General features: G+C 39.0%; 1 protein-coding gene across 1 annotated transcript in view; it reads right to left on the bottom strand.

Moving 5' to 3' along the window:
• Positions 1 to 22,858, bottom strand: part of LOC122010812 — a 53,838-nt gene that overhangs the window by 4,202 nt on the left and 26,778 nt on the right. The window contains exon 2 of the mRNA XM_042567284.1: positions 5,711 to 6,398. Coding sequence (XP_042423218.1) covers positions 5,711 to 6,398 — 688 coding nt within the window. The remainder of the gene's footprint in view (positions 1 to 5,710; positions 6,399 to 22,858) is intronic.

Below are 22,858 nucleotides of genomic sequence, written 5' to 3'. Positions count from 1 at the left end.
CATACAATATGAGGAAGGCAACTATGTTTTCTACAACCTTCTTGTAGACACAAGGCTCATCTTCATTCTTGATGAAACCAAACTGCTTGATCGCATCATCGAATCGAAGATTCCAGCTCCGAGAATGGCCTCTAGCCATTTCTCGGGATCTGGTCTCATCACAGCTTCCTGATAGGTGGTGGGCTCATCCTCTATGAGCACAATGTCATCATGGTCAGACAAGAGAAATGAGTATCTCTCAGGCTGACGACGTACCCTATCAGACCTGCGAAGAGGTATGTCTACTTGAACTGGTTGTTGGTCCTTAACTCCTTGTGGAACAACATCATCCACAACACTTTGTGGTTCCAGTTCAATTTTCATCGAGGCATCAATGCTATTGTTCGCATCTTGAACTTCTTCAAGATCGAACGCGCTCCCACTAGTCTTTCTAGAAACAAAGTCCCTTTCTAGAAAGACTCCAGTCTTTGCCACAACTATCTTGTGCTGACTGGGAATGTAGAAGTAATATCCCTTAGTTTCCTTGGGATATCCAATGAAATAACACTTGTCTGATTTGGGTCCTAATTTGTCTGAGACTTGACATCGTACGTAAGTCTCACAACCCCAAATCCTCATGAAAGACACCTGGGCATCTCTCCCAGTCCATATCCTATATGGTGTCTTTATCACGGCCTTGGATGGAACTCGGTTGAGAATGAAAGCTGCCGTGTCTAGAGCATATCCCCATAGATATGTCGGAAGATCTGTGTGACTCATCATAGATCGTACCATATCTAATAAGGTATGATTTCTCCTTTCGGATACACCATTCCACTGTGGTGTTCCAGGAGGAGTGAGTTGAGATAAAATCCCACACTCAGCTAGGTAGTCACGAAACTCATGGCTTAAGTATTCACCACCTCGATCTGATTGAAGTATCTTAATACTCTTGCCAAGCTGGTTCTGTATTTCATTCTTGAATTCTTTGAACTTTTCAAAGGATTCAGATTTATATGTCATCAAATACACATAACCATATCTACTGAAGTCATCAGTAAATGTGATGAAGTACCTATAACCGCCTCTAGCAGCGACATTGAAAGGGCCACATACATCACTATGTATGAGTCCTAACAAATCAGTCGCTCTTTCGCTGTGCCCACTAAAAGGAGTCTTGGTCATCTTGCCTCGTAGGCATGACTCGCATATCTCATATGATTCAAAATCAAATGAGTCCAGCAAACCATCCTTATGGAGCTGGGATAAGCGCTTGTCATTTATATGACCTAAGCGACAGTGCCAGAGATAGGTGTGGTTCAGATCGTTCGATTTGAACCTCTTGGTACTAACGTTATAGATAGGGCTCTCTAGATCTAGAATATAGAGTCCGTTTATCAGAGGTGCACTACAATATAACATATCGTTTAAATAGACAGAACAACATTTATTCTTTATTATAAACGAGAATCCTTTCTTGTCCAAACAAGAAACTGATATAATGTTCTTAGTCAAGGCAGTACATAACAACAATCATCTAATTCTAATACAAGCCCGAGGGAAGAGATAGATGATAAGTTCCTACAAAAATAGCAGGAACTCGTGCTCCATTGCCTACTCGTAGGTCCACCTCGCCTTTGCCAATGCTCGCTATTTCTCACCGCACATCAGGACAAATGTGAGAAGCACATCCAATATCTAATACCCACGATGAAGAAATAGAGGTTGACTTCTATAACATGTACAAGTAGAAATCTTATTTCTCTTCCTCTTAAGATCTTCCAGTATTCTTTGGAGTTCCTCTTCCAAAGTGCCTTGCTTGTCCTTGATATAAGTGACAAAGATGCTCAACCATATCGTGCGCCCATCAACTCATGTTGCTTCGAAACTCAGAGTTCATGGTCGCGAGCATAAGACAGAACACATCTAATGCGTCATCTTGATGCTTCTTGTAAGCATCTCGGCTGCGTGGCAAGGGTGAGGAGCCTCCGAATGGCTGCCCAACGCATCGCTCCCGAGTGAGAACACTCGTGTTCCCTGATCACCTGGAAATTTGCTCATGAGCTTGTCCTTCTTAAGGACAGAACGCAGGGAGAAAGAGTTCGTATTCGACGTCATGGTTATCTACAACATAAAATTTGCAGAAATAAATATCATATTCTTTTAAAATCATTTAATTAGACCTTTAACTAAATGATGCTCCCACTGAATACTATAATTCTTGTGGGACAAGATCCACATCATACTAACCCTTGAGTTAGCTTTGGCTAATACGCCCAAGGCTTAGTATGATCGGTAGGTAACGATTACCAATTACATCTCTATGCAACTCTTGTTTATAGGATCAAGATCCATATTTATATTAAAACTCGAGTTAGCTTTGGCTAATACGCCCGAGAGTTAATATAAACGTGATTTTTTCCTACCTTTCCAACTATTGGAAGAATGTCTATAGTTGACTCGATCCAACCGAGTAACTAGGAATACTAAATCTAATTGATTTTGTATTCACCCATGCGTTGATAGGCGGGACCAAGATTGTCCCTCCGTACCCTACCAAGATAATATGTATTGCTCTGCTTTGGCAGATTCAACAATACATGTGATCGAGGTAGTGATAGGTATCACGGCACGGTTAGGCATTTAGAGTTGGTTCGATCTAGATCTAATCTAATCGAGAAGGATGCATCTTGTGCACGACTTAGATCTAATCTAATCGCAAGGGTGCATCATGTGCACGACTTAGATCTAATCTAATCGTTAAGGTACTAATTAATTAATTAATTATTAAACATGCATCAGATACATAACAATTAATTAATTAATCTATTTGTGATTTAGTCATGGCCCTACTACGATCTTCTCAAGCCAATGAGAAGATCGAATGGTCAACCTAGGGTCAACAGCTTCTCCAAGCTCCTCCCTTTGACCACCTTGTGTTGCTCGGAACTCCGTCTCTTGTGGACCCTCCACCGCTCCAATTTGTACATTACAATTTGAAACTCGAGTTACATTCGAGTCTAAATCTAATTTACAACCAGAATAAGAGAAAGGCACGACGCGCAGGCCGTGGAAAAAATAAAAATACAGCACACACAATCATATGACGGCACGCTGGCCATATTATGAATTACAACACAAATCCAATCTTATTGGGTATTTTGGGCCATGACTATCACAAATTAATATATAATTCAAAATTATATATTTTTCATAATTTTTCTGTAATTTTAAAATAATTTTTACAATTTTTATGAGTAAAATTTCCCGGCGGTCCCGTTTAGCGCAATCGCGGAACGGAACCCCTTGCGGGGCCCAGGGGCAGCGCCCCCCCGCGATCTAACCATCGCGAGGGTTCCTTTAGCGATCCAACAGCGTCTAAACCCGCTGTGCCAAAACGATGGGTCGAGACATTGCCGTTTCGGAAAAATCCGGCGGGTTCGCTTTTAGCGATTTCGTGCAATCGCTAAGCAAATTCCCTTGGGTTAGGGGCATGCCCCTACCCACGATCTAACCATCGTGAGTTTCTCCTTTGCGATCTAATGGCACTCAACCCCGCTGTCCCAAACGGATTTGGGGCAAACGAAGCCGTTTAAAGAAAACTTTCCAGCCTACAAGTGCCGAGACACTTGTGCTTCTTCTACGGAAAAATTACTCATAAACACTCTAAAACTCAATTTTACAGAAAATCACAGAAGTTATATTTTCATAAAATACAAACGAACTCGTACAAGTCTTTGCACGTGGCTCGATACCACTGTTGGGTTCATCAAAACCGCTCATGAAACCCCGAGTCACCAAGCCATGGATCTCGTGCAAAGATTCGTAAAAAACTTTTCAAAAACCTTTTCTTGTACGAGTTTATAAAACTTTAGATCTACACTAAAGTTAAGATCATTACCCTTGATGCGCGCCCCACGCGAATCCCGTCGTCCAAATGTTGCCGGATCTCAAGACCGTCAAGTGTCGGTCCTCTAGAAGTATCCACACGGACACACTAGATGGAGGTGACCAAAAACCAAGGTGTGCTAGCACCTATGTGGTTCGGCCAAGGAAGGAGGAGAGGGAGAGAGCAAGAAGAACTCTAGGAGGAAGAAGAAGGAATGAATGATAGAATCAATTTTTCAAAAATGAAAATTGTTCTCCACATTCAAGTGGCCGGCCACCTTCTAGGAGGTGTAACCCCCACATTAATTCCAATTAATGTGGAGACCATTAAGAGTTGTAACCCCCATGAGGTGGCACTCTAGGATGATGTGGATCAACACTATTGGTCCACATCTTGCCACCTCACTAAATGACATGGCAACAAGTGTAACCTCCTCATTTAATGTGGGCCGGCCACATTAAATGCTATGGAGGCTTGTAACCTCCATGAGGTGGCACACATTGATGATGTGGAGCAATTCTATTGGTCCACATCTTGCCAACTCACTAGTGATGTGGCAAAAAGTCAAGTCAAACATGACTTTTTCTCTTCCTCTCAAATCAAGTAAAACTTGATCAAATCTCTCTCATGGTTGATCTAATCCAACCATATGATTCAAGCCAACTTAATATAATGAATCTAATTCATTAAATTAAGTTGATTTAATGAGTCATAATCTAAATTAGACTCATTGAATACATGAATCAACTTGAGTCCAACTCAATTAGCCCAATTTGGATTACTCTTAATCCAATATGATTCATCAAATGAATCTAATCCTCTTAGTTCATCATATGAACCAAATCTCCATCTAATTGTCCTTAGTGTGTGACCCTATAGGTTCTTGTAACGTTGGCAATGCCCTAAACCCATTTAGGAGCATAAGTAATGAGCGGTATCTAGCAACACATCATTACTACCCAAGTTACAAGAATGTCGAGATCCGACATCACCTTGTGACTACTAATTGTGACTCCTCACAATATATGTCATTGTCCTTCTATCCTAGACATCTAGATTGATCAATATGAGGCATAGACCGTGTCATCCTCTAATCAATCTAAATCTTGAACTCCAAGTAGACTCACTCGATCAAATGAGCTCAACATCTAATGTTGACTCATTTGGGCATGGTCATGCACTTCGTGGTCTAACTCTATCAAGAATATTGATGTCGCTCCCGTCATATGGGAGGGATAGATCCCATCTACATCACTCACATCCCTCTGCATAATTTGTTACATACCCAGTAATCGCCTTTATAGTCCACCCTGTTACGGGTGACGTTTGACGAAACCAAAGTACATAACTCCTTATGTAGGGATCCATGGTGACTTCAGGTCAAAGGACTAATAGTCATACTAATAGCCACATAAGAAAGTATATGACACTCATATAACGATCCATGATACTTTCTCATGGCGGGTCATTCAGTATACATTCTCTAATGCATACCCATGTGTCAACTTGATATCTCTATATCCATGACTTGTGAGATCAAGTCATCGAGCTGATCTACATGCTAGTCTTATTGTATTAACATTGTCCCTGAATGTTAATACTCGACTAGGAATGATTTAGAGTAGTGTTCCCTATATCATCTCACTATCGATTCAACCAATCGATTGATATAGGTAAGAACCTTTCTACTCTAGGACGTTACTATACTTATTTTATCTGGCACTAATACAAATAAGCATAATAACCAAAAACCAAATGCCTTAATATATATACATGAATATGATATACATGAGTCCATACAATCATCAAATGATTGGCTCTAGGGCTCTAACTAACACGTACTGTCTTAGAGTGTCGCAGGTTTCTTCCACATCTGCTATTAGATTTGCAGCTAAGGGAGACTTGATGAGTACATCATCTACATAGATCTCCACATTGCGCCTCGCCTGCTCCTGGAAGATCTTGTCCATCATCCTTTGATAGGTGGCTCCTGCATTTCTGAGCCCAAAGGGCAAGATAGTGTAGCAAAAGGTACCATCTGCCGTGATAAAACTAATATTCTCTTGATCTTCCACGACCAAGGGGATTTGATGGTACTCCTGATAAGCATCTAGCATGTAGATTCTTTTGTAGCAGGCAGTTGAGTCCACCAGCTGATCAATTCTGGGTCGGGGATAACAATCTTTAGGTCTGACTTTATTGAGATCTTGGAAGTCTATGCAGACTCTCCACTTATTGTTGGGCTTCGCCACTTGGACCACATTGGAAAGCCAGGACGGGAACTGTACCTCTCGGACATGTCCTGCTTTCCTGAGCTGGTCCACTTCAGCTCTGATAATTTTATTCTGGTCGACCGAGAAATTCCTCTTTTTCTGCTTTACAGGTCGGGCATCAGGCAGGAGATGCAACTTGTGCTCCGCCACCTCAGGCTTGACCCCTGGTAACTCTTTGGTGGACCATGCGAAGACATTTCTGTTGCGGGTCAGGCACTGGATCAGTTCCTCTTTGACCTCAGGAGGCAAGTCACCCGCTACCCGAGTAAGACTCTCGGGACATTCCGGATATAGCTAAACTTCTTCCCAGGGAATAGGTTCTTCAGCTATAGGTAAAGGTTCTTCTTGGATGGCGTGCACAACCCCATCCTGAGTCCTCTGGACAAATTATAGCTTAATGTCAATGTAGCATCGCTGAGAGACCCGTTGTTCTCCCCTGACTTCCCCGACCTGCTCACCGACCGAGAATTTGATTTTCTGGTGGAAGGTGGAGACGGCAGCTCGAAACTCATGCAGGGCTAGTCGGCCCAAAATGACATTATAGGATGATGGCGAGTCTACCACAATGAAAGTGCTCTTCCTGGTTCGTACCAGTGGCTCGCTTCCCAAGGATATGGTTAGCTTAATCTGACCCATGGGCCTTACTTCATTACCAATAAAGCCATATAGAGAAGTGGCCACTGGCTAGAGAAAGCATCTTCTAAGGCTAGGTTATATTAAACTGGATACCGGTTCTGATAAAAGAGTCCGGATAGACTTAAGAATGGCTACTGGTGATGATATGTTAGTTGACAATTTATAATCCAATAACTCCCACGATGCAATAAATGGAAATTAATAACACATCTTCTAACTTTAATAAGAGAAAGCAACATTCGGAAATGGACCAATCATATTCTTGGCATCTAATGCTAGGTTATATTAACTTGAGTAGGATTCAAAGGATAATAACCAATGAACTCTTGGGTTCATTGGTAGTGGAAATCTTTCCAACCTGCGAGTCTTACTTGGAAGGAAAAATAACCAAGAAGCTTTTAAGTCTAAGGGGTATGGAGCCAAAGATATGTTGGAATTGGTTCATTCTGATTTGTGTAGACCTTTGACTATCCAGGCAAGATGTTATTTCGAATATTTCGTCTCTTTTATAGACGACTATTCGAGATAAGGATACATTTACTTGACGCACCACAAGTCTAAGTGCTTTAATTAGTTCAGAGAGTACTAGGCTGATGTGGAGTAACGTCAAAGTAAAAGTATCAAGACACTACGGTGAAATCATAGTAACGAGTACCTCTTAGGAGAGTTTAGGAGTCACTTATCAGAAGACGGGATTCAATCCCAACTAACTGCACCTGGTACACCCCAACAGAATGGTGTAGTAGAAAGAAGGTATAAGGCTCTTATGGAATAATTAGATCGATGATGAGTTATTTAGAAAATTACCAAATTTGTTTTAAGGATATACATTGGAAACGGAAGTGAACATAGTACCTTCTAAGTCAGAACTCTCTACTCCCATAGAATTGCAGAATGGGCGTAAGCCTAGTCTGAAGCATATTCGGATTTGGGTGGTCTAGCACATGAGAGACACTGATAAGTTGAACAGGAGTTCACTTGTTTGTAGGTTATCCTAGAGAAACGAAAGGAGGTTTATAGTTCTAAAAATCAGAAGGTCATTGTTAGCACCAATGCCCGATTTTTAGAAGAAGACTATGTAATAAACCACAAGCCCATAAGTAAATTTGTTCTTAAAAAAATAATAGAGGACACGTCAAATCTAGTACCAATTGTACAAGATGGAATATCACAAGAAACTGCAACACGTATCACAAATGATACACAATTACAGACAGTGGCTCGTCGTAGTGGGAGAGTTGTTAGGCAACCTAAAAGATTCATGTTTTGGGAGAGTCTTTGGACTTGATCCCAAATGAACATGAACCTGATCTCCGGGCATATGACAAAGCGCTCCAAGATAAAGATGCAACATCTTTGTAAAGAGCAATAAATACAGAATTAGAATATATATATTCTAATAAAGTCTGGGAGTTTGTAGAACCACCAAATGGTGTAAAAACCATTGGATGAAAATAAGTGTACAATAGGAAAAGAGGGATAGACAGGAAGGTAGAAACTTTCAAAGCAAGGCTTGTTGAAAAAAGAAACTTTTTCACCGGTAGCCCTGCTTAAGTCTATCCAGACTCTTTTATCTATTACTTCTCATATGGACTATGAGATTTAGCAAGTGGATGTCAAAACAACTTTCCTTAATGGAAGTCTTGAAGAAAACATCCATATATATAGCAACCAAAAGGGTTCATTGCAAAGAGCAAAGAGCATCTTGTGTGTAAACTCAATCAGTCTATGGACTGAAATAAAGCTTCAAGGTCTTGGAACATACAGTTTAATAAAGTAATCCAAACCTATGGATTTATTTAATAACCGAATGAGTCTTGTGTATACAAGAAGTGTGATGGAAACGTGGTGGTATTTCTTGTACTATACGTAGATAACATTTTTGGTAATTGAAAACAATATCAAAGTGTTGTCAGAAGTAAGGGTATGGTTGTCCAAACAATTCGATATAAAGGACTTGGGAGAATGCATATATTCTTGGGATCAAAGTAATAAGGGATCGCAAGAAAAGAATATTTTACTTATCCCAAGCTTCATATATCGAAACAATTCTTGCTCGTTTTAAGCATGCAAAACTCCAAGAAAAGTTTCTTACCTTTTCAACATGGAGTAGCTTTATCTAAAGAGATGTCTCCGAAGACATCAAAGGAGATAGAGGAAATAAAGGCAGTTCCTTATGCTTCGGCTGCCGGAAGCCTAATGTATGCTATGCACGAGATCAGAAATCTATTTTGCCGAGGGCATAGTTAGCAGATATCAAAGTAACCCTGGACAAGAACATTGGACTGCGGTAAAGCATATATTGAAGTACCTTAGAGGCACTAGAGATTATATGCTAGCTTACAAGGCAGATAATTTAGTCCCTGTGGGTTGCACGGTTTTTGACTTCCAATCGGATAGGGACAATAGTAAGTCGACCTCGGTGTTTTGTGTTTACTTTAGGAGGTGAAGTCATAACTGTTGGAGTGTATACTGAAAGCCTAAGCTTTGTAAACATTCATTATGAATAAAAAATCACATTTGGTCAAATTTTCTACATTTAGTTGTAGTTGTTCAATTAATTTATATTGTAGATAATATAGTATGTGGTGTCACATACAGAAGATGATATTATCAGTACCTTATAAATTATAAACAGTAGCTCACGACTAAAATGGAAAGGAACAAACCATTAGAAGGTCGTAGTGTAATTAGGTATCAATTTATCTTGACTGTATAATTACACTAGTACACTCATAGTGTATTGAGAAGGACCATTTGAGGTCGTTTCTTTTATACTGACTTTATAAAGAAACAAAGACCTCGGTTATTATGGAAGTGTGTGCTCTTAATCCTGATATAATAACAAGCACATATATTTGATATTTATTTCTTTAATTTATCAATGGGTGAGATTTAGTTCGATGAATCAATAAGCCCGATAAGTTGGGAAATGATATCACTTATAGTGTGTGTTGTTGATTATAGAAAGAAACTGTGTCCTAGAGATACTAGGTTGATAATGTCCCCAAGAGGAGCTCATAAGGATTGTCATGTTAAACCCTGCAGGTGGACTTAGTCCGACATGCCGATAAGGTTGAGTGGTACTACTCTTGGACTTAGATATTAATTAAATGAGTTGTCAGTAACTCACTTAATTAGTGGACATTCGATATCTTAAACACAGGGAGACTAACACACTCATAATAAGGAGCCCAAAAATATAATTTGGGATTGGTGCGGTAGTTCAATGATAGTTCTCTAGTGGAATGAATTATCATTGATAAAATTAAGTTGTGTGTTCGGGGCGAACACGGGATGCTTAATTTTATCGGGAGACCAAAACCAATTCCTCCTCTCGGTCCCTATCGTAGCCTCTTATTTATAGAGTTCTATACCCACCTATACCCACCTTCTATACCCACCCAATAGGGGCCGGCCAAGCTAGCTTGGGAACAGGGCCGGCCTAGGTATAAAATTGGGTGGCTGGCCCTAGCTTGAACCCAAGCTAGTAGGGCCGACCAAATTAAATTAAAAAGAAATTTAATTTTAATTTTATTATTATGTGGAAGATATAATTTAAAGAGAATTAAAATTAAAATATCTCTCTTGTAAAAGATCTACAAAAGATTAAAGAAAGAGATTAGATCTCTTTCCTTATTTGTAGATTGAGAGATGTTTTATTTTTCTTTAAAATTATTCACATGTTAATAAAATTAAAATTATAGAAATTTCCTTTTATTAACCATGAAGAGATTTTTAAAGAGAAATTTTATTTTTAAAATTTCCGGAAACAAATAAGGAAAGTTTTAATTGTTGATTGAAACTTGTCCAATTTGATTCCTCTTGATGTGGCCGGCCATTAGAGTTTATTTGGGAAATTTTATTTTATTTTTCTCAAATAAATCATATCAAGGAAATTAAGGAAATTTTATTGTAAATAAATTTCCTAATTTGCCTAGGCCAAGGAATATAAAAGAAGGGGTAGGGGTGCCTTCATGAGATACAACCTCTATTGTTTTCTCTCCCTTTTTTTCCTTGGTGTTGTGGCCGGCCATCATCATCTCCCTCTCTTCCTCTTGTGGTGGCCGAATACTTCATCTCTCTTAGAGTTCTTGTGGTGGCCGGATACTACTTGGAGAAGAAGAAGAAGAAGGAGAGAAAGCTAGCATCTCTTGGAGCTTGGTTAGTATTTTGATTTTCTTCTTTGGTAAAGTTCTTCCTTTGTGGCCGAACCTTGCTTGGAGGAGAAGAAGGTGGTTGGTGGTTTCTCATCTCGGTAGATCGTTGCCCACACAACGTCCGAGGTTAGAAGAGAAATACGATAGAAGATCAAGAGGTTTTTCTACAAGGTATAACTAGTAATTTTTATTTCCGCATCATACTAGTTATTTATGGAAATAATACCAAATACAAGAGGCTTACGTTCTAGAATTTCGAATATGTTTTTTTTCGATGCTGTGTTCTTTTGGTTTTTCTTTTCCTTGTGATTTGATTGTTCTCTTTGGTTAACCTAAAGTTATTTTAGGAAATTAAATATTAGCTTTCTATAAAAGGTTTTGTCTAGTCGGTGGTGGTTGCTCTCATATCCAAGAAGGCCATGTGCCTTGCCACGTCAGTACTGGGAACCAATTATGGAAATTAATATTTAATGGAATTAATAACTTAAGGAGACTTGGGGCGAACGTGTTAAGTTCCGCAGGAGATCCAAGTCAAAACCTAAAAGAACAAATAGATTAAGTTTTGGATCAAACGTGTTAAGTTCCGCAGGCGATCCAAAAATTTAATTTAAAAGAACACATGGTAGCTAGGAAAAGGTTCAGACCTTTGTACAAAATTTTGTACAGTGGAACCTATAGGTTTTCCGAGTAGCAACCAACAATTGGTATCAGAGCTAGGGTTTTGCCTCTGTGTATTTGGTATTTAGTTTAATTATGCACATGTCATACATAATTTAGGCAGGTTAATAGTAGGATGTGCTAACTTTGTGGATGCAGGATCCAACTATTATGGCTTTTAGTTATTATGTGTGTGATTGGACCCTTGGACATGTCAAGGGCATTTATCTGTGTGTGCATGATTGTATTAAAATACAGCAGGAGCTGTATTTAGTTTTATTAGGATTTTATTTTTGATCTAGATACATGTACATTCCTTTTATGGAATATAGGATCAAAATGTAAAATTCTATTTATGTCGCAGATCGAATCTTGCAAAGCGTGGAACCTTCTAAGGACCAGAGGCGCAGCGGAACAAGGAGCGACAGCTAGACCCGTGATGGTGGCCAAATATGGCAAAGCTTGGGATGACAACACACGGAGGACAACTAGAGATAAAAGTCATAATAGTTGAAAATTAGTTTCTCTATTGCTTTTATATTATGCTGTGTGTGCATGTTAGTTTACAAGTAAAGTAGGCTAGCATAGTTAAAATTCCTCATTTATAAATAACTAAGTGGGAGAGGGATTTTTAAATAAATCTCATGGTCTCCATTACTGGTTTGTAAGTGATGCAAACAAGCTTGCGCGTTGGCTCTGAGTGCCTTCCTCCATAACGGATGAGCTTGTTTGCGGATCACTAGAACAAACTTCCATTTTTGGATGACTATAGGAAGTTAATTAAGAGTGTGTGATCTTCCCCAACGGAAGGGGCATAATCTTATTAATGGACTTAGTGTCAAGTAATGGTATACACTTAGACACATCTAATAGTATCCTCCCCAACGGAGTCACTGCTATTATTTGTGTGACCAAATGATACCAACTATTAATTTTATTTGTCAAAAAGTTAGGTTGACAAGATAATAAAATTAATGGGTTAAAATCCTCCTTTTACAAATGTTGAATTTGTATACGTCCACATTAACGTGGCATACAAAATTGACGGTGTTATGAGGTGTTGGTTAATTTAAAATAGTATTGTTTGAGGAATCAATATTATTCTAAATTTAGAGTTCTGACCAAAAGTTATTTGTGATTCTTAGGATGTCTTTCAACCCACTGTCCATCATACTGAAAAGAAACTTGGACATTGTTCTTACTGCTGAAAGCTATAAATATGTATTGACTGAGCAATGCCCTGATGCACCTACTTCTGAATCTACCCAAGAGGAGATTGAATATCATAGGAAATGGGTAAAGTCGATGAGATGGCGCGTGTTACATTTTGGCTTCAATGTCAAATGTATTGCAACATCAAGATTTACCAATCAACCCTATGATATTATGAACAATCTCAAGGAACTCTTTGGTCATCGGGATAGGGCTTCCAGGCAAGAAGCCATGAGAAAGATAATGACCCACCATGCAAGAGGGTACTCCTGTAAGGGATCATATCCTAAAGATGATGGCTTATCCGAACGAGATACGATCCTTGGAGGAGAAATTGATGGGGAAACCCGATCGATATGATCCTCCAAACGCTACCTAGAAGTTTTGAACAGTGTTTGAACTATAATATGAATAAGAGGGTTTATTCATTAGCGGAACTACTGTTCAAGAAGCAGAAGGATTATTTCGTCACAATGCTCAAATTCACTATGCTGAAAATGGTTCTACTTCTAAACCGAAAGGAAAGAAGAAGAAGAAACAAGCTGGTTCAGCAAAGAAAGTGAATAAATCTCAGAGTACAGGATTTAAAGCTGGAATGAAGAAGCCGAAGGGCAAGTGCTTCATCTGTAAGCAGGCAGGACATTGGAAGGCGGACTGTCCTCGTAGGAACCAAAACAAAGGTATATCTCATACTCTAGTTGTTGAAACATGTTTAGCGGTGTTATCTACCAGCACCTGGTGTGTAGATACGGGAGCCACTGATCATGTCTGCAATTCCTTGCAGGGGTTCCAGGAAACCCGACGACTATCTGAAGGAGAAATTACCGTCTACATGGGCAATGCTACTAAGGTGGCAGCTGTTGCAGTGGGAGACGTCTACTTATCTTTTAGTAGAAATAGGAATTTGGTTTTAAGAAATTGTCTTTATGTACCTAGTTTTAGAAAGAATTTAATTTTAGTTTCTAAACTGTTTTTAGATGGATATTCAGTTTCCTTTAGTAACGATGTAGTTATTAAAAGAAATAAAGTGATTATCTGTTCTGGTGCATTAGTTGGCAATTTGTATACTTTAAATCCAATTTCTTCCACAAAGTAAAACTTGGAAATTTATAACTCATCTTCTAATTCTAATAAGAGAAAAGAACCTTCGGAAATGAACCAAGCATATCTTTGGCATCTAAGGCTTGGTCATATTAACTTAAGTAGGATTCAGAGGCTTATAGCCGATGGACTTTTGAGTTCATTAGAGTTGGAAAATTTTCCAACTTGTGAATCCTGCTTGGAAGGTAAAATGACCAAGAGGCCGTTCAAGGCCAAGGGGTATAGAGCCAAAGAAGTGTTAGAGTTGGTTCACTCTGATTTGTGTGGTCCTATGTCTGTCCAGGCAAGAGGAGGTTTTGAATATTTTGTCTCTTTCATAGACGATTATTCAAGATATGGATACATTTACCTAATGCACCGCAAGTCCGAGTGCTTTGATAAGTTCAAAGAATACAAGGCTGATGTGGAAAAACGACTAGGTAAAAGTATCAAGACACTACGGTCAGATCGTGGTGGCGAATACCTCTTAGGAGAGTTTAGGAATTACTTATCAGAGGCCGGGATTCAATCCCAATTGTCTGCACCTGGAACACCCCAACAGAATGGTGTAGCAGAACGAAGGAATAGGACTCTTATGGAGATGGTTAGATCAATGATGAGTTATTCAGAATTACCAAATTCGTTTTGGGGATATGCTCTGGAAACAGCAGTATACGTTCTGAACTTAGTACCTTCTAAATCAGTTTCTTCTACTCCCATAGAATTGTGGAATGGGCGAAAGCCCAGTCTAAGACATATTCGGATTTGGGGTAGTCCAGCACATGTGCTGAAACCAGATGCTGATAAGTTAGAATCCCGTACAGAAGTTCGCGTGTTTGTAGGATATCCCAAAGGAACGAAAGGTGGTTTATTTTATAGTCCTAAAGACCAGAAGGTCATTGTTAGCACCAATGCCCAGTTTTTAGAAGAAGACTATATAATGGATCACAAGCCCAGTAGCAAAGTTATTTTAGAAGAACTTAGAGAGGACATGTCTACTTCAGTACCAACAGTACAAGATGAAGTACCACAAGAGACCGCAACACGTGTCACACATGATACACAACCACAGACAGTGCCTCGTCGTAGTGGGAGGGTTGTAAGGCAGCCTGAAAGATTCATGTTTTTGGGAGAGTCTTCGGACTTGATCCCGGGTAAACATGAACCTGATCCACGAACATACGACGAAGCACTCCAAGATATAGATGCAGCATCTTGGCAAAAGGCAATGAATTCTGAAATAGAGTCTATGTACTCTAATAAAGTCTGGGAGCTTGTAGAACCACCTGATGGTGTAAAAGCCGTTGGATGCAAGTGGATCTACAAAAGGAAAAGAGGGACAGACGGGAAGGTAGAGACCTTCAAAGCTAGGCTTGTTGCGAAAGGGTACACTCAGAAAGAGGGAATCGATTATGAGGAGACTTTTTCACCGGTAGCCATGCTTAAGTCTATCCGGATACTCTTATCCATTGCTGCTCATATGGATTATGAGATTTGGCAAATGGATGTCAAGACGGCATTCCTTAATGGAAGTCTTGAAGAGAACATTCATATGAAGCAACCAGAAGGGTTCATTGAAAAAGGCAAAGAGCATCTAGTGTGCAAGCTCAATCGGTCCATTTATGGACTAAAGCAAGCTTCAAGGTCTTGGAACATCCGGTTTAATGAAGTAATCCAGTCATATGGATTTATTCAGTGTCCGGATGAGTCTTGTGTATACAAGAAGTGTAACGGAAACGTGGTGGTATTTCTTGTACTATACGTAGATGATATTTTGTTAATTGGCAACAATGTCAAGGTATTATCGGACGTAAGGGTATGATTGTCCAAACAATTTGATATGAAGGACTTAGGAGATTGTGCACACATTCTTGGGATCAAAGTTATAAGGGATCGCAAGAAAAGAATGTTGTGTCTGTCTCAAGCTTCATATATAGATACAATCCTTGCTCGTTTAGCATGCAGGATTCCAAGAAAGGTTTCTTACCTTTTAGACATGGAGTAGCTCTGTCTAAAGAGATGTCTCCAAAGACGTTGAAAGAGATAGAAGACATGAAAGCAGTTCCTTATGCTTGGTGTAGGAAGCCTAATGTATGCAATGCTATGTACGAGACCGGATATCTGTTTTGTCGTGGGCATGGTCAGCAGATATCGAAGTAACCCTGGACAAGGACATTGGACTGCGGTAAAGCATATATTAAAGTACCCGAGAAGGACTAGAGATTATATGCTAGTTTACCAAGCAGACGATCTGCTCCCTGTGGGTTACATGGATTCGATTTCCAATCGATAGGGATAATAGTTTACTTTAGGAGGTGGAGCCATTTCATGGAGGAGTGTTAGCGAAATGCATTTTGGACTCAACCATGGAAGCCGAGTATGTGGCACCTCGAGGCAGCTAAAGAAGCGGTATGGCTCGGGAACTTTCTAATGGACTTAGATGTGATTCCTGGTTTGCCCAAAATCATCACAATTTATTGTGATAATAGCGGTGCAGTTGCAAACTCGAAGGAACCACGAGCTCATAAGGCAAGTAAACATATAGAGCGCAAGTACCACCTGATACGAGATATCGTGAAGCGAGGAGAAGTTGTCATCGCCAAGATTGCATTAGCGGATAACCTGGCAGATCCTTTAACTAAGGCCCTTCCGGCGAAAGCTTTCGATCGGCATGTGGAGGGAATGAGAATCAGATGTATGGTAGAAGATATGGCAGCTTAGTCATTAGTATAAGTGGGAGATTGTTGGAGTGTATACTGAAAGCCTAAGCTTTGTAAACATTCATTATGAATAAAGAATCACATTTGGTCAAATTTTCTACATTTAGTTGTAGTTGTTCAATTAATTTATATTGTAGATAATATAGTATGTGGTGTCACATACAGAAGATGATATTATCAGTACCTTATAAATTATAAACAGTAGCTCACGACCAAAATGGAAAGGAACAAACCATTAGAAGGTCGTAGTGTAATTAGGTATCAGTTTATCTTGACTGTATAATTACACTAGTACACTCAGAGTGTATTGAGAAGGACCATTTGAGGTCGTTTCTTTTATACTGACTTTATAAAGAAACAAAGACCTCGGTTATTATGGAAGTGTGTGCTCTTAATCCTGATATAATAACAAACACATATATTTGATATTTATTTCTTTAATTTATCAATGGGTGAGATTTAGTTCGATGAATCAATAAGCCCGATAAGTTGGGAAATAGTATCACTTATAGTGTGTGTTGTTGATTATAGAAGGAAACTGTGTCCTAGAGATACTAGGTTGATAATGTCCTCAAGAGGAGCTCATAAGGATTATCATGTTAAACCCTGCAGGTGGACTTAGTCCGACATGACGATAAGGTTGAGTGGTACTACTCTTGGACTTAGATAATTAAATGAGTTGTCAGTAACTCACTTAATTAGTGGACATTCGATATCTTAAACACGGGAGACTAACACACTCATAATAAGAAGGAGCCCAAAATGTAATTTGGGATTGGTGCGGTAGTTCAATGATAGTTCTCTAGTGGAATGAATTATCATTGATAAAATTAAGTTGTGTGTTCGGGCACGGGATGCTTAATTTTATCGGAGACCAAAACCAATTCCTCCTCTCGGTCCCTATCGTAGCCTCTTATTTATAGAGTTCTATACCCACCTATACCCACCTTCTATACCCACCCATAGGGGGCCGCCAAGCTAGCTTGGGAACAAGCTAGGGCCGGCCTAGGTATAAATTGGGGTGGCCGGCCCTTGAACCCAAGCTAGTAGGGCCGGCCAAATTAAATTAAAAAAGAAATTTAATTTTAATTTTTATTATTATGTGGAAGATATAATTTAAAGAGAATTAAAATTAAAATATCTCTCTTGTAAAAGATCTACAAAAGATTAAAGAAAGAGATTAGATCTCTTTCCTTATTTGTAGATTGGAGAGATGTTTTATTTTCTCTTTAAAATTATTCACATGTTAATAAAATTAAAATTATAGAAATTTCCTTTTATTAACCATGAAGAGATTTTTAAAGAGAAATTTTATTTTTAAAATTTCCGGAAACAAATAAGGAAAGTTTTAATTGTTGATTGAAACTTGTCCAATTTGATTCCTCTTGATGTGGCCGGCCATTAGAGTTTATTTGGGAAATTTTATTTTATTTTTCTCAAATAAATCATATCAAGGAAATTAAGGAAATTTTATTGTAAATAAATTTCCTAATTTGCCTAGGCCAAGGAATATAAAAGAAGGGGTAGGGGTGCCTTCATGAGATACCACCTCTATTGTTTTCTCCCTTTTTCCTTGGTGTGGCGGCCATCATCATCATCCTCTCCCTCTCTTCCTCTTGTGGTGGCCGAATTCATCTCTTCTTAGAGTTCTTGTGGTGGCCGGATACTACTTGGAGAAGAAGAAGAAGAAGGAGAGAAAGCTAGCATCTCTTGGAGCTTGGTTAGTATTTTGATTTTCTTCTTTGGTAAAGTTCTTCCTTTGTGGCCGAACCTTGCTTGGAGGAGAAGAAGGTGGTTGGTGGTTTCTCATCTCGGTAGATCGTTGCCCACACAACGTCCGAGGTTAGAAGAGAAATACGATAGAAGATCAAGAGGTTTTTCTACAAGGTATAACTAGTAATTTTTATTTCCGCATCATACTAGTTATTTATGGAAATAATACCAAATACAAGAGGCTTACGTTCTAGAATTTCGAATATGTTTTTTTTCGATGCTGTGTTCTTTTGGTTTTTCTTTTCCTTGTGATTTGATTGTTCTCTTTGGTTAACCTAAAGTTATTTTAGGAAATTAAATATTAGCTTTCTATAAAAGGTTTTGTCTAGTCGGTGGTGGTTGCTCCCATATCCAAGAAGGCCATGTGCCTTGCCACGTCAGTACTGGGAACCAATTATGGAAATTAATATTTAATGGAATTAATAACTTAAGGAGACTTGGGTCGAACGTGTAAAGTTCCGCAGGAGATCCAAGTCAAAACCTAAAAGAACAAATAGATTAAGTTTTGGATCAAACGTGTTAAGTTCCGCAGGCGATCCAAAATTTAATTTAAAAGAACACATGGTAGCTAGGAAAAGGTTCAGACCTTTGTACAAAATTTTTGTACAGTGGAACCTATAGGTTTTCCAAGTAGCAACCAACAATTGGTATCAGAGCTGGGTTTTGCCTCTGTGTATTTGGTATTTAGTTTAATTATGCACATGTCATACATAATTTAGGCAGGTTAATAGTAGGATGTGCTAACTTTGTGGATGCAGGATCCAACTATTATGGCTTTTAGTTATTATGTGTGTGATTGGACCCTTGGACATGTCAAGGGCATTTATATGTGTGTGCATGATTGTATTAAAATACAGCAGGAGCTGTATTTAGTTTTATTAGGATTTTATTTTTGATCTAGATACATGTACATTCCTTTTATGGAATATAGGATCAAAATGTAAAATTCTATTTATGTCGCGATCGAATCTTGCAAAGCGTGGAACCTTCTAAGGACCAGAGGCGCAGCGGAACAAGAAGCAAGATGGATGCGACAGTTAGACCCGGTGGCGGTGGCCAAATATGGCAGCAGCTTGGGATGACAACACACGGAGGACAACTAGAGATAAAAGTCATAATAGTTGAAAATTAGTTTCTCTATTGCTTTTATATTATGCTATGTGTGCATGTTAGTTTACAAGTAAAGTAGGCTAGCATAGTTAAAATTCCTCATTTATAAATAACTAAGTGGGAGAGGGATTTTTAAATAAATCTCATGGTCTCCATTACTGGTTTGTAAGTGATGCAAACAAGCTTGCGCGTTGGCTCGAAGTGCCTTCCTCCATAACGGATGAGCTTGTTTCATGGATCACTAGAACAAACTTCCATTTTGGATGACTATAGGAAGTTAATTAAGAGTGTGATCTTCCCAACGGAAGGGCATAATCTTATTAATGGACTTAGTGTCAAGTAATGGTATACACTTAGACACATCTAATAGTATCCTCCCCAACGGAGTCATCGCTATTATTTGTGTGACCAAATGATACCAACTATTAATTTTATTTGTCAAAAGTTAGGTTGACAAGATAATAAAATTAATGGGTTAAAATCCTCCTTTACAAATGTTGAATTTGTATACGTCCACATTAACGTGGCATACAAAATTGACGGTGTTATGAGGTGTTGGTTAATTTAAAATAGTATTGTTTGAGGAATCAATATTATTCTAAATTTAGAGTTCGACCAAAAGTTATTTGTGATTCTTAGGATGTCTTTCAACCCACCGTCCATCATACTTCAACGTAATAGACTTATCGGACCAAACTACATAGATTGGAAAAGAAACTTGGACATTGTTCTTACCGAAAGCTATAAATATGTCTTGACGAAAGCGCTCGATGCACCTATCTGAATCTACCCAAGAGGAGATTGAATATCATAGGAAATGGGTAAAAGGAGATGATGGCGTTACATTTTGGCTTCAATGTCAAATGTATTGCAACATCAAGATTTACCAATACCAACAATGATATTATGAACAATCTCAAGGAACTCTTTGGTCATCGATAGGGCTTCTAGGCAAGAAGCCATGAGAAAGATAATGACGCCCACCATGCAAGAGGGTACTCCTGAGGGATCATATCCTAAAGATGATGGCTTATCCGAACGAGATACGATCCTTGGAGGAGAAATTGATGGGAAACCCAGATCGATATGATCCTCCAAACGCTACCTAGAAGTTTTGAACAGCCCGAACTATAATATGAATAAGAGGGTTTATTCATTAGCGGAACTACCGACGGAACTTCAAGCAAGAAGGATTATTTCGTCACAATGCTCAAATTCACTATGTCGAAAATGGTTCTACTTCTAAACCGAAAGGAAAGAAGAAGAAGAAACAAGTCGGTTCAAGAAAGAAAGTGAATAAATCTCGGAGTATGGGATTTAAATGGAATGAAGAAGTCAAGGGCAAGTGCTTCATCTGCAGGCACATCGAAGGCGGACCGTCCTCGTAGGAACCAAAACAAAGGTATATCTCATACTCTAGTTGTTGAAACATGTTTAGCGGTGTTATCTACCAACACCGGTGTGTAGATACGGAGCCATCGATCATGTCTGCAATTCCTTGCAGGGTTCCGTGAAACCCGACGACTATCTGAAGGAGAAATTACCGTCTACATGGGCAATGCTACTAAGGTGGCAGCTGTTGCAGTGGGAGACGTCTACTTATCTTTTAGTAGAAATAGGAATTTGGTTTTAAGAAATTGTCTTTATGTACCTAGTTTTAGAAAGAATTTAATTTTAGTTTCTAAACTGTTTTTAGATGGATATTCAGTTTCCTTTAGTAACGATGTAGTTATTAAAAGAAATAAAGTGATTATCTGTTCTGGTGCATTAGTTGGCAATTTGTATACTTTAAATCCAATTTCTTCCACAAAGTAAAACTTGGAAATTTATAACTCATCTTCTAATTCTAATAAGAGAAAAGAACCTTCGGAAATGAACCAAGCATATCTTTGGCATCTAAGGCTTGGTCATATTAACTTAAGTAGGATTCAGAGGCTTATAGCCGATGGACTTTTGAGTTCATTAGAGTTGGAAAATTTTCCAACTTGTGAATCCTGCTTGGAAGGTAAAATGACCAAGAGGCCGTTCAAGGCCAAGGGGTATAGAGCCAAAGAAGTGTTAGAGTTGGTTCACTCTGATTTGTGTGGTCCTATGTTTGTCCAGGCAAGAGGAGGTTTTGAATATTTTGTCTCTTTCATAGACGATTATTCAAGATATGGATACATTTACCTAATGCACCGCAAGTCCGAGTGCTTTGATAAGTTCAAAGAATACAAGGCTGATGTGGAGAAACGACTACGTAAAAGTATCAATACACTACGGTCAGATCGTGGTGGCGAATACCTCTTAGGAGAGTTTAGGAATTACTTATCAGAGGCCGGGATTCAATCTCAATTGTCTGCACCTGGAACACCCCAACAGAATGGTGTAGCAGAACGAAGGAATAGGACTCTTATGGAGATGGTTAGATCAATGATGAGTTATTCAGAATTACCAAATTCGTTTTGGGGATATGCTCTGGAAATAGCAGTATACGTTCTGAACTTAGTACCTTCTAAATCAGTTTCTTCTACTCCCATAGAATTGTGGAATGGGCGAAAGCCCACTCTAAGACATATTCGGATTTGGGGTAGTCCAGCACATGCGCTGAAACCAGATGCTGATAAGTTAGAATCCCGTAAAGAAGTTCGCGTGTTTGTAGGATATCCCAAAGGAACGAAAGGTGGTTTATTTTATAGTCCTAAAGACCAGAAGGTCATTGTTAGCACCAATGCCCAGTTTTTAGAAGAAGACTATATAATGGATCACAAGCCCAGTAGCAAAGTTGTTTTAGAAGAACTTAGAGAGGACATGTCTACTTCAGTCAACAAGACAAGATGAAGTACCACAAGAGACGCAACACGTGTCACACATGATACACAACCACGACAGTGCCTCGTCGTAGAGGGTTGTAAGGCAACTGAAAGATTCATGTTTTTGGGAGAGTCTTCGGACTTGATCCGGTAAACATGAACCCGATCCACGAACATACTGACAAGCACTCCAAGATATAGATGCAAGATCTTGGCAAAAGGCAATGAATTCAAATAGAGTCTATGTACTCTAATAAAGTCCGGAGCTTGTAGAACCATCCGATGGTGTAAAAGCCGTTGGATGCAAGTGGATCTACAAAAGGAAAAGAGGGATGACGGGAAGGTAGAGACCTTCAAAGCTAGGCTTGTTGCGAAAGGGTACACTCAGAAAGAGGGAATCGATTATGAGGAAACCTTTTCACCGGTAGCCATGCTTAAGTCTATCCGGATACTCTTATCCATTGCTGCTCATATGGATTATGAGATTTGGCAAATGGATGTCAAGACGGCATTCCTTAATGGAAGTCTTGAAGAGAACATTCATATGAAGCAACCAGAAGGGTTCATTGAAAAAGGC

The sequence above is a fragment of the Zingiber officinale genome, chromosome 8A (assembly GCF_018446385.1).
Source record: "Zingiber officinale cultivar Zhangliang chromosome 8A, Zo_v1.1, whole genome shotgun sequence".
NCBI lineage: Eukaryota > Viridiplantae > Streptophyta > Magnoliopsida > Zingiberales > Zingiberaceae > Zingiber > Zingiber officinale.
Note: the sequence above shows the minus strand (reverse complement) of the source record. Positions and strands in the feature narration are given on the sequence as shown.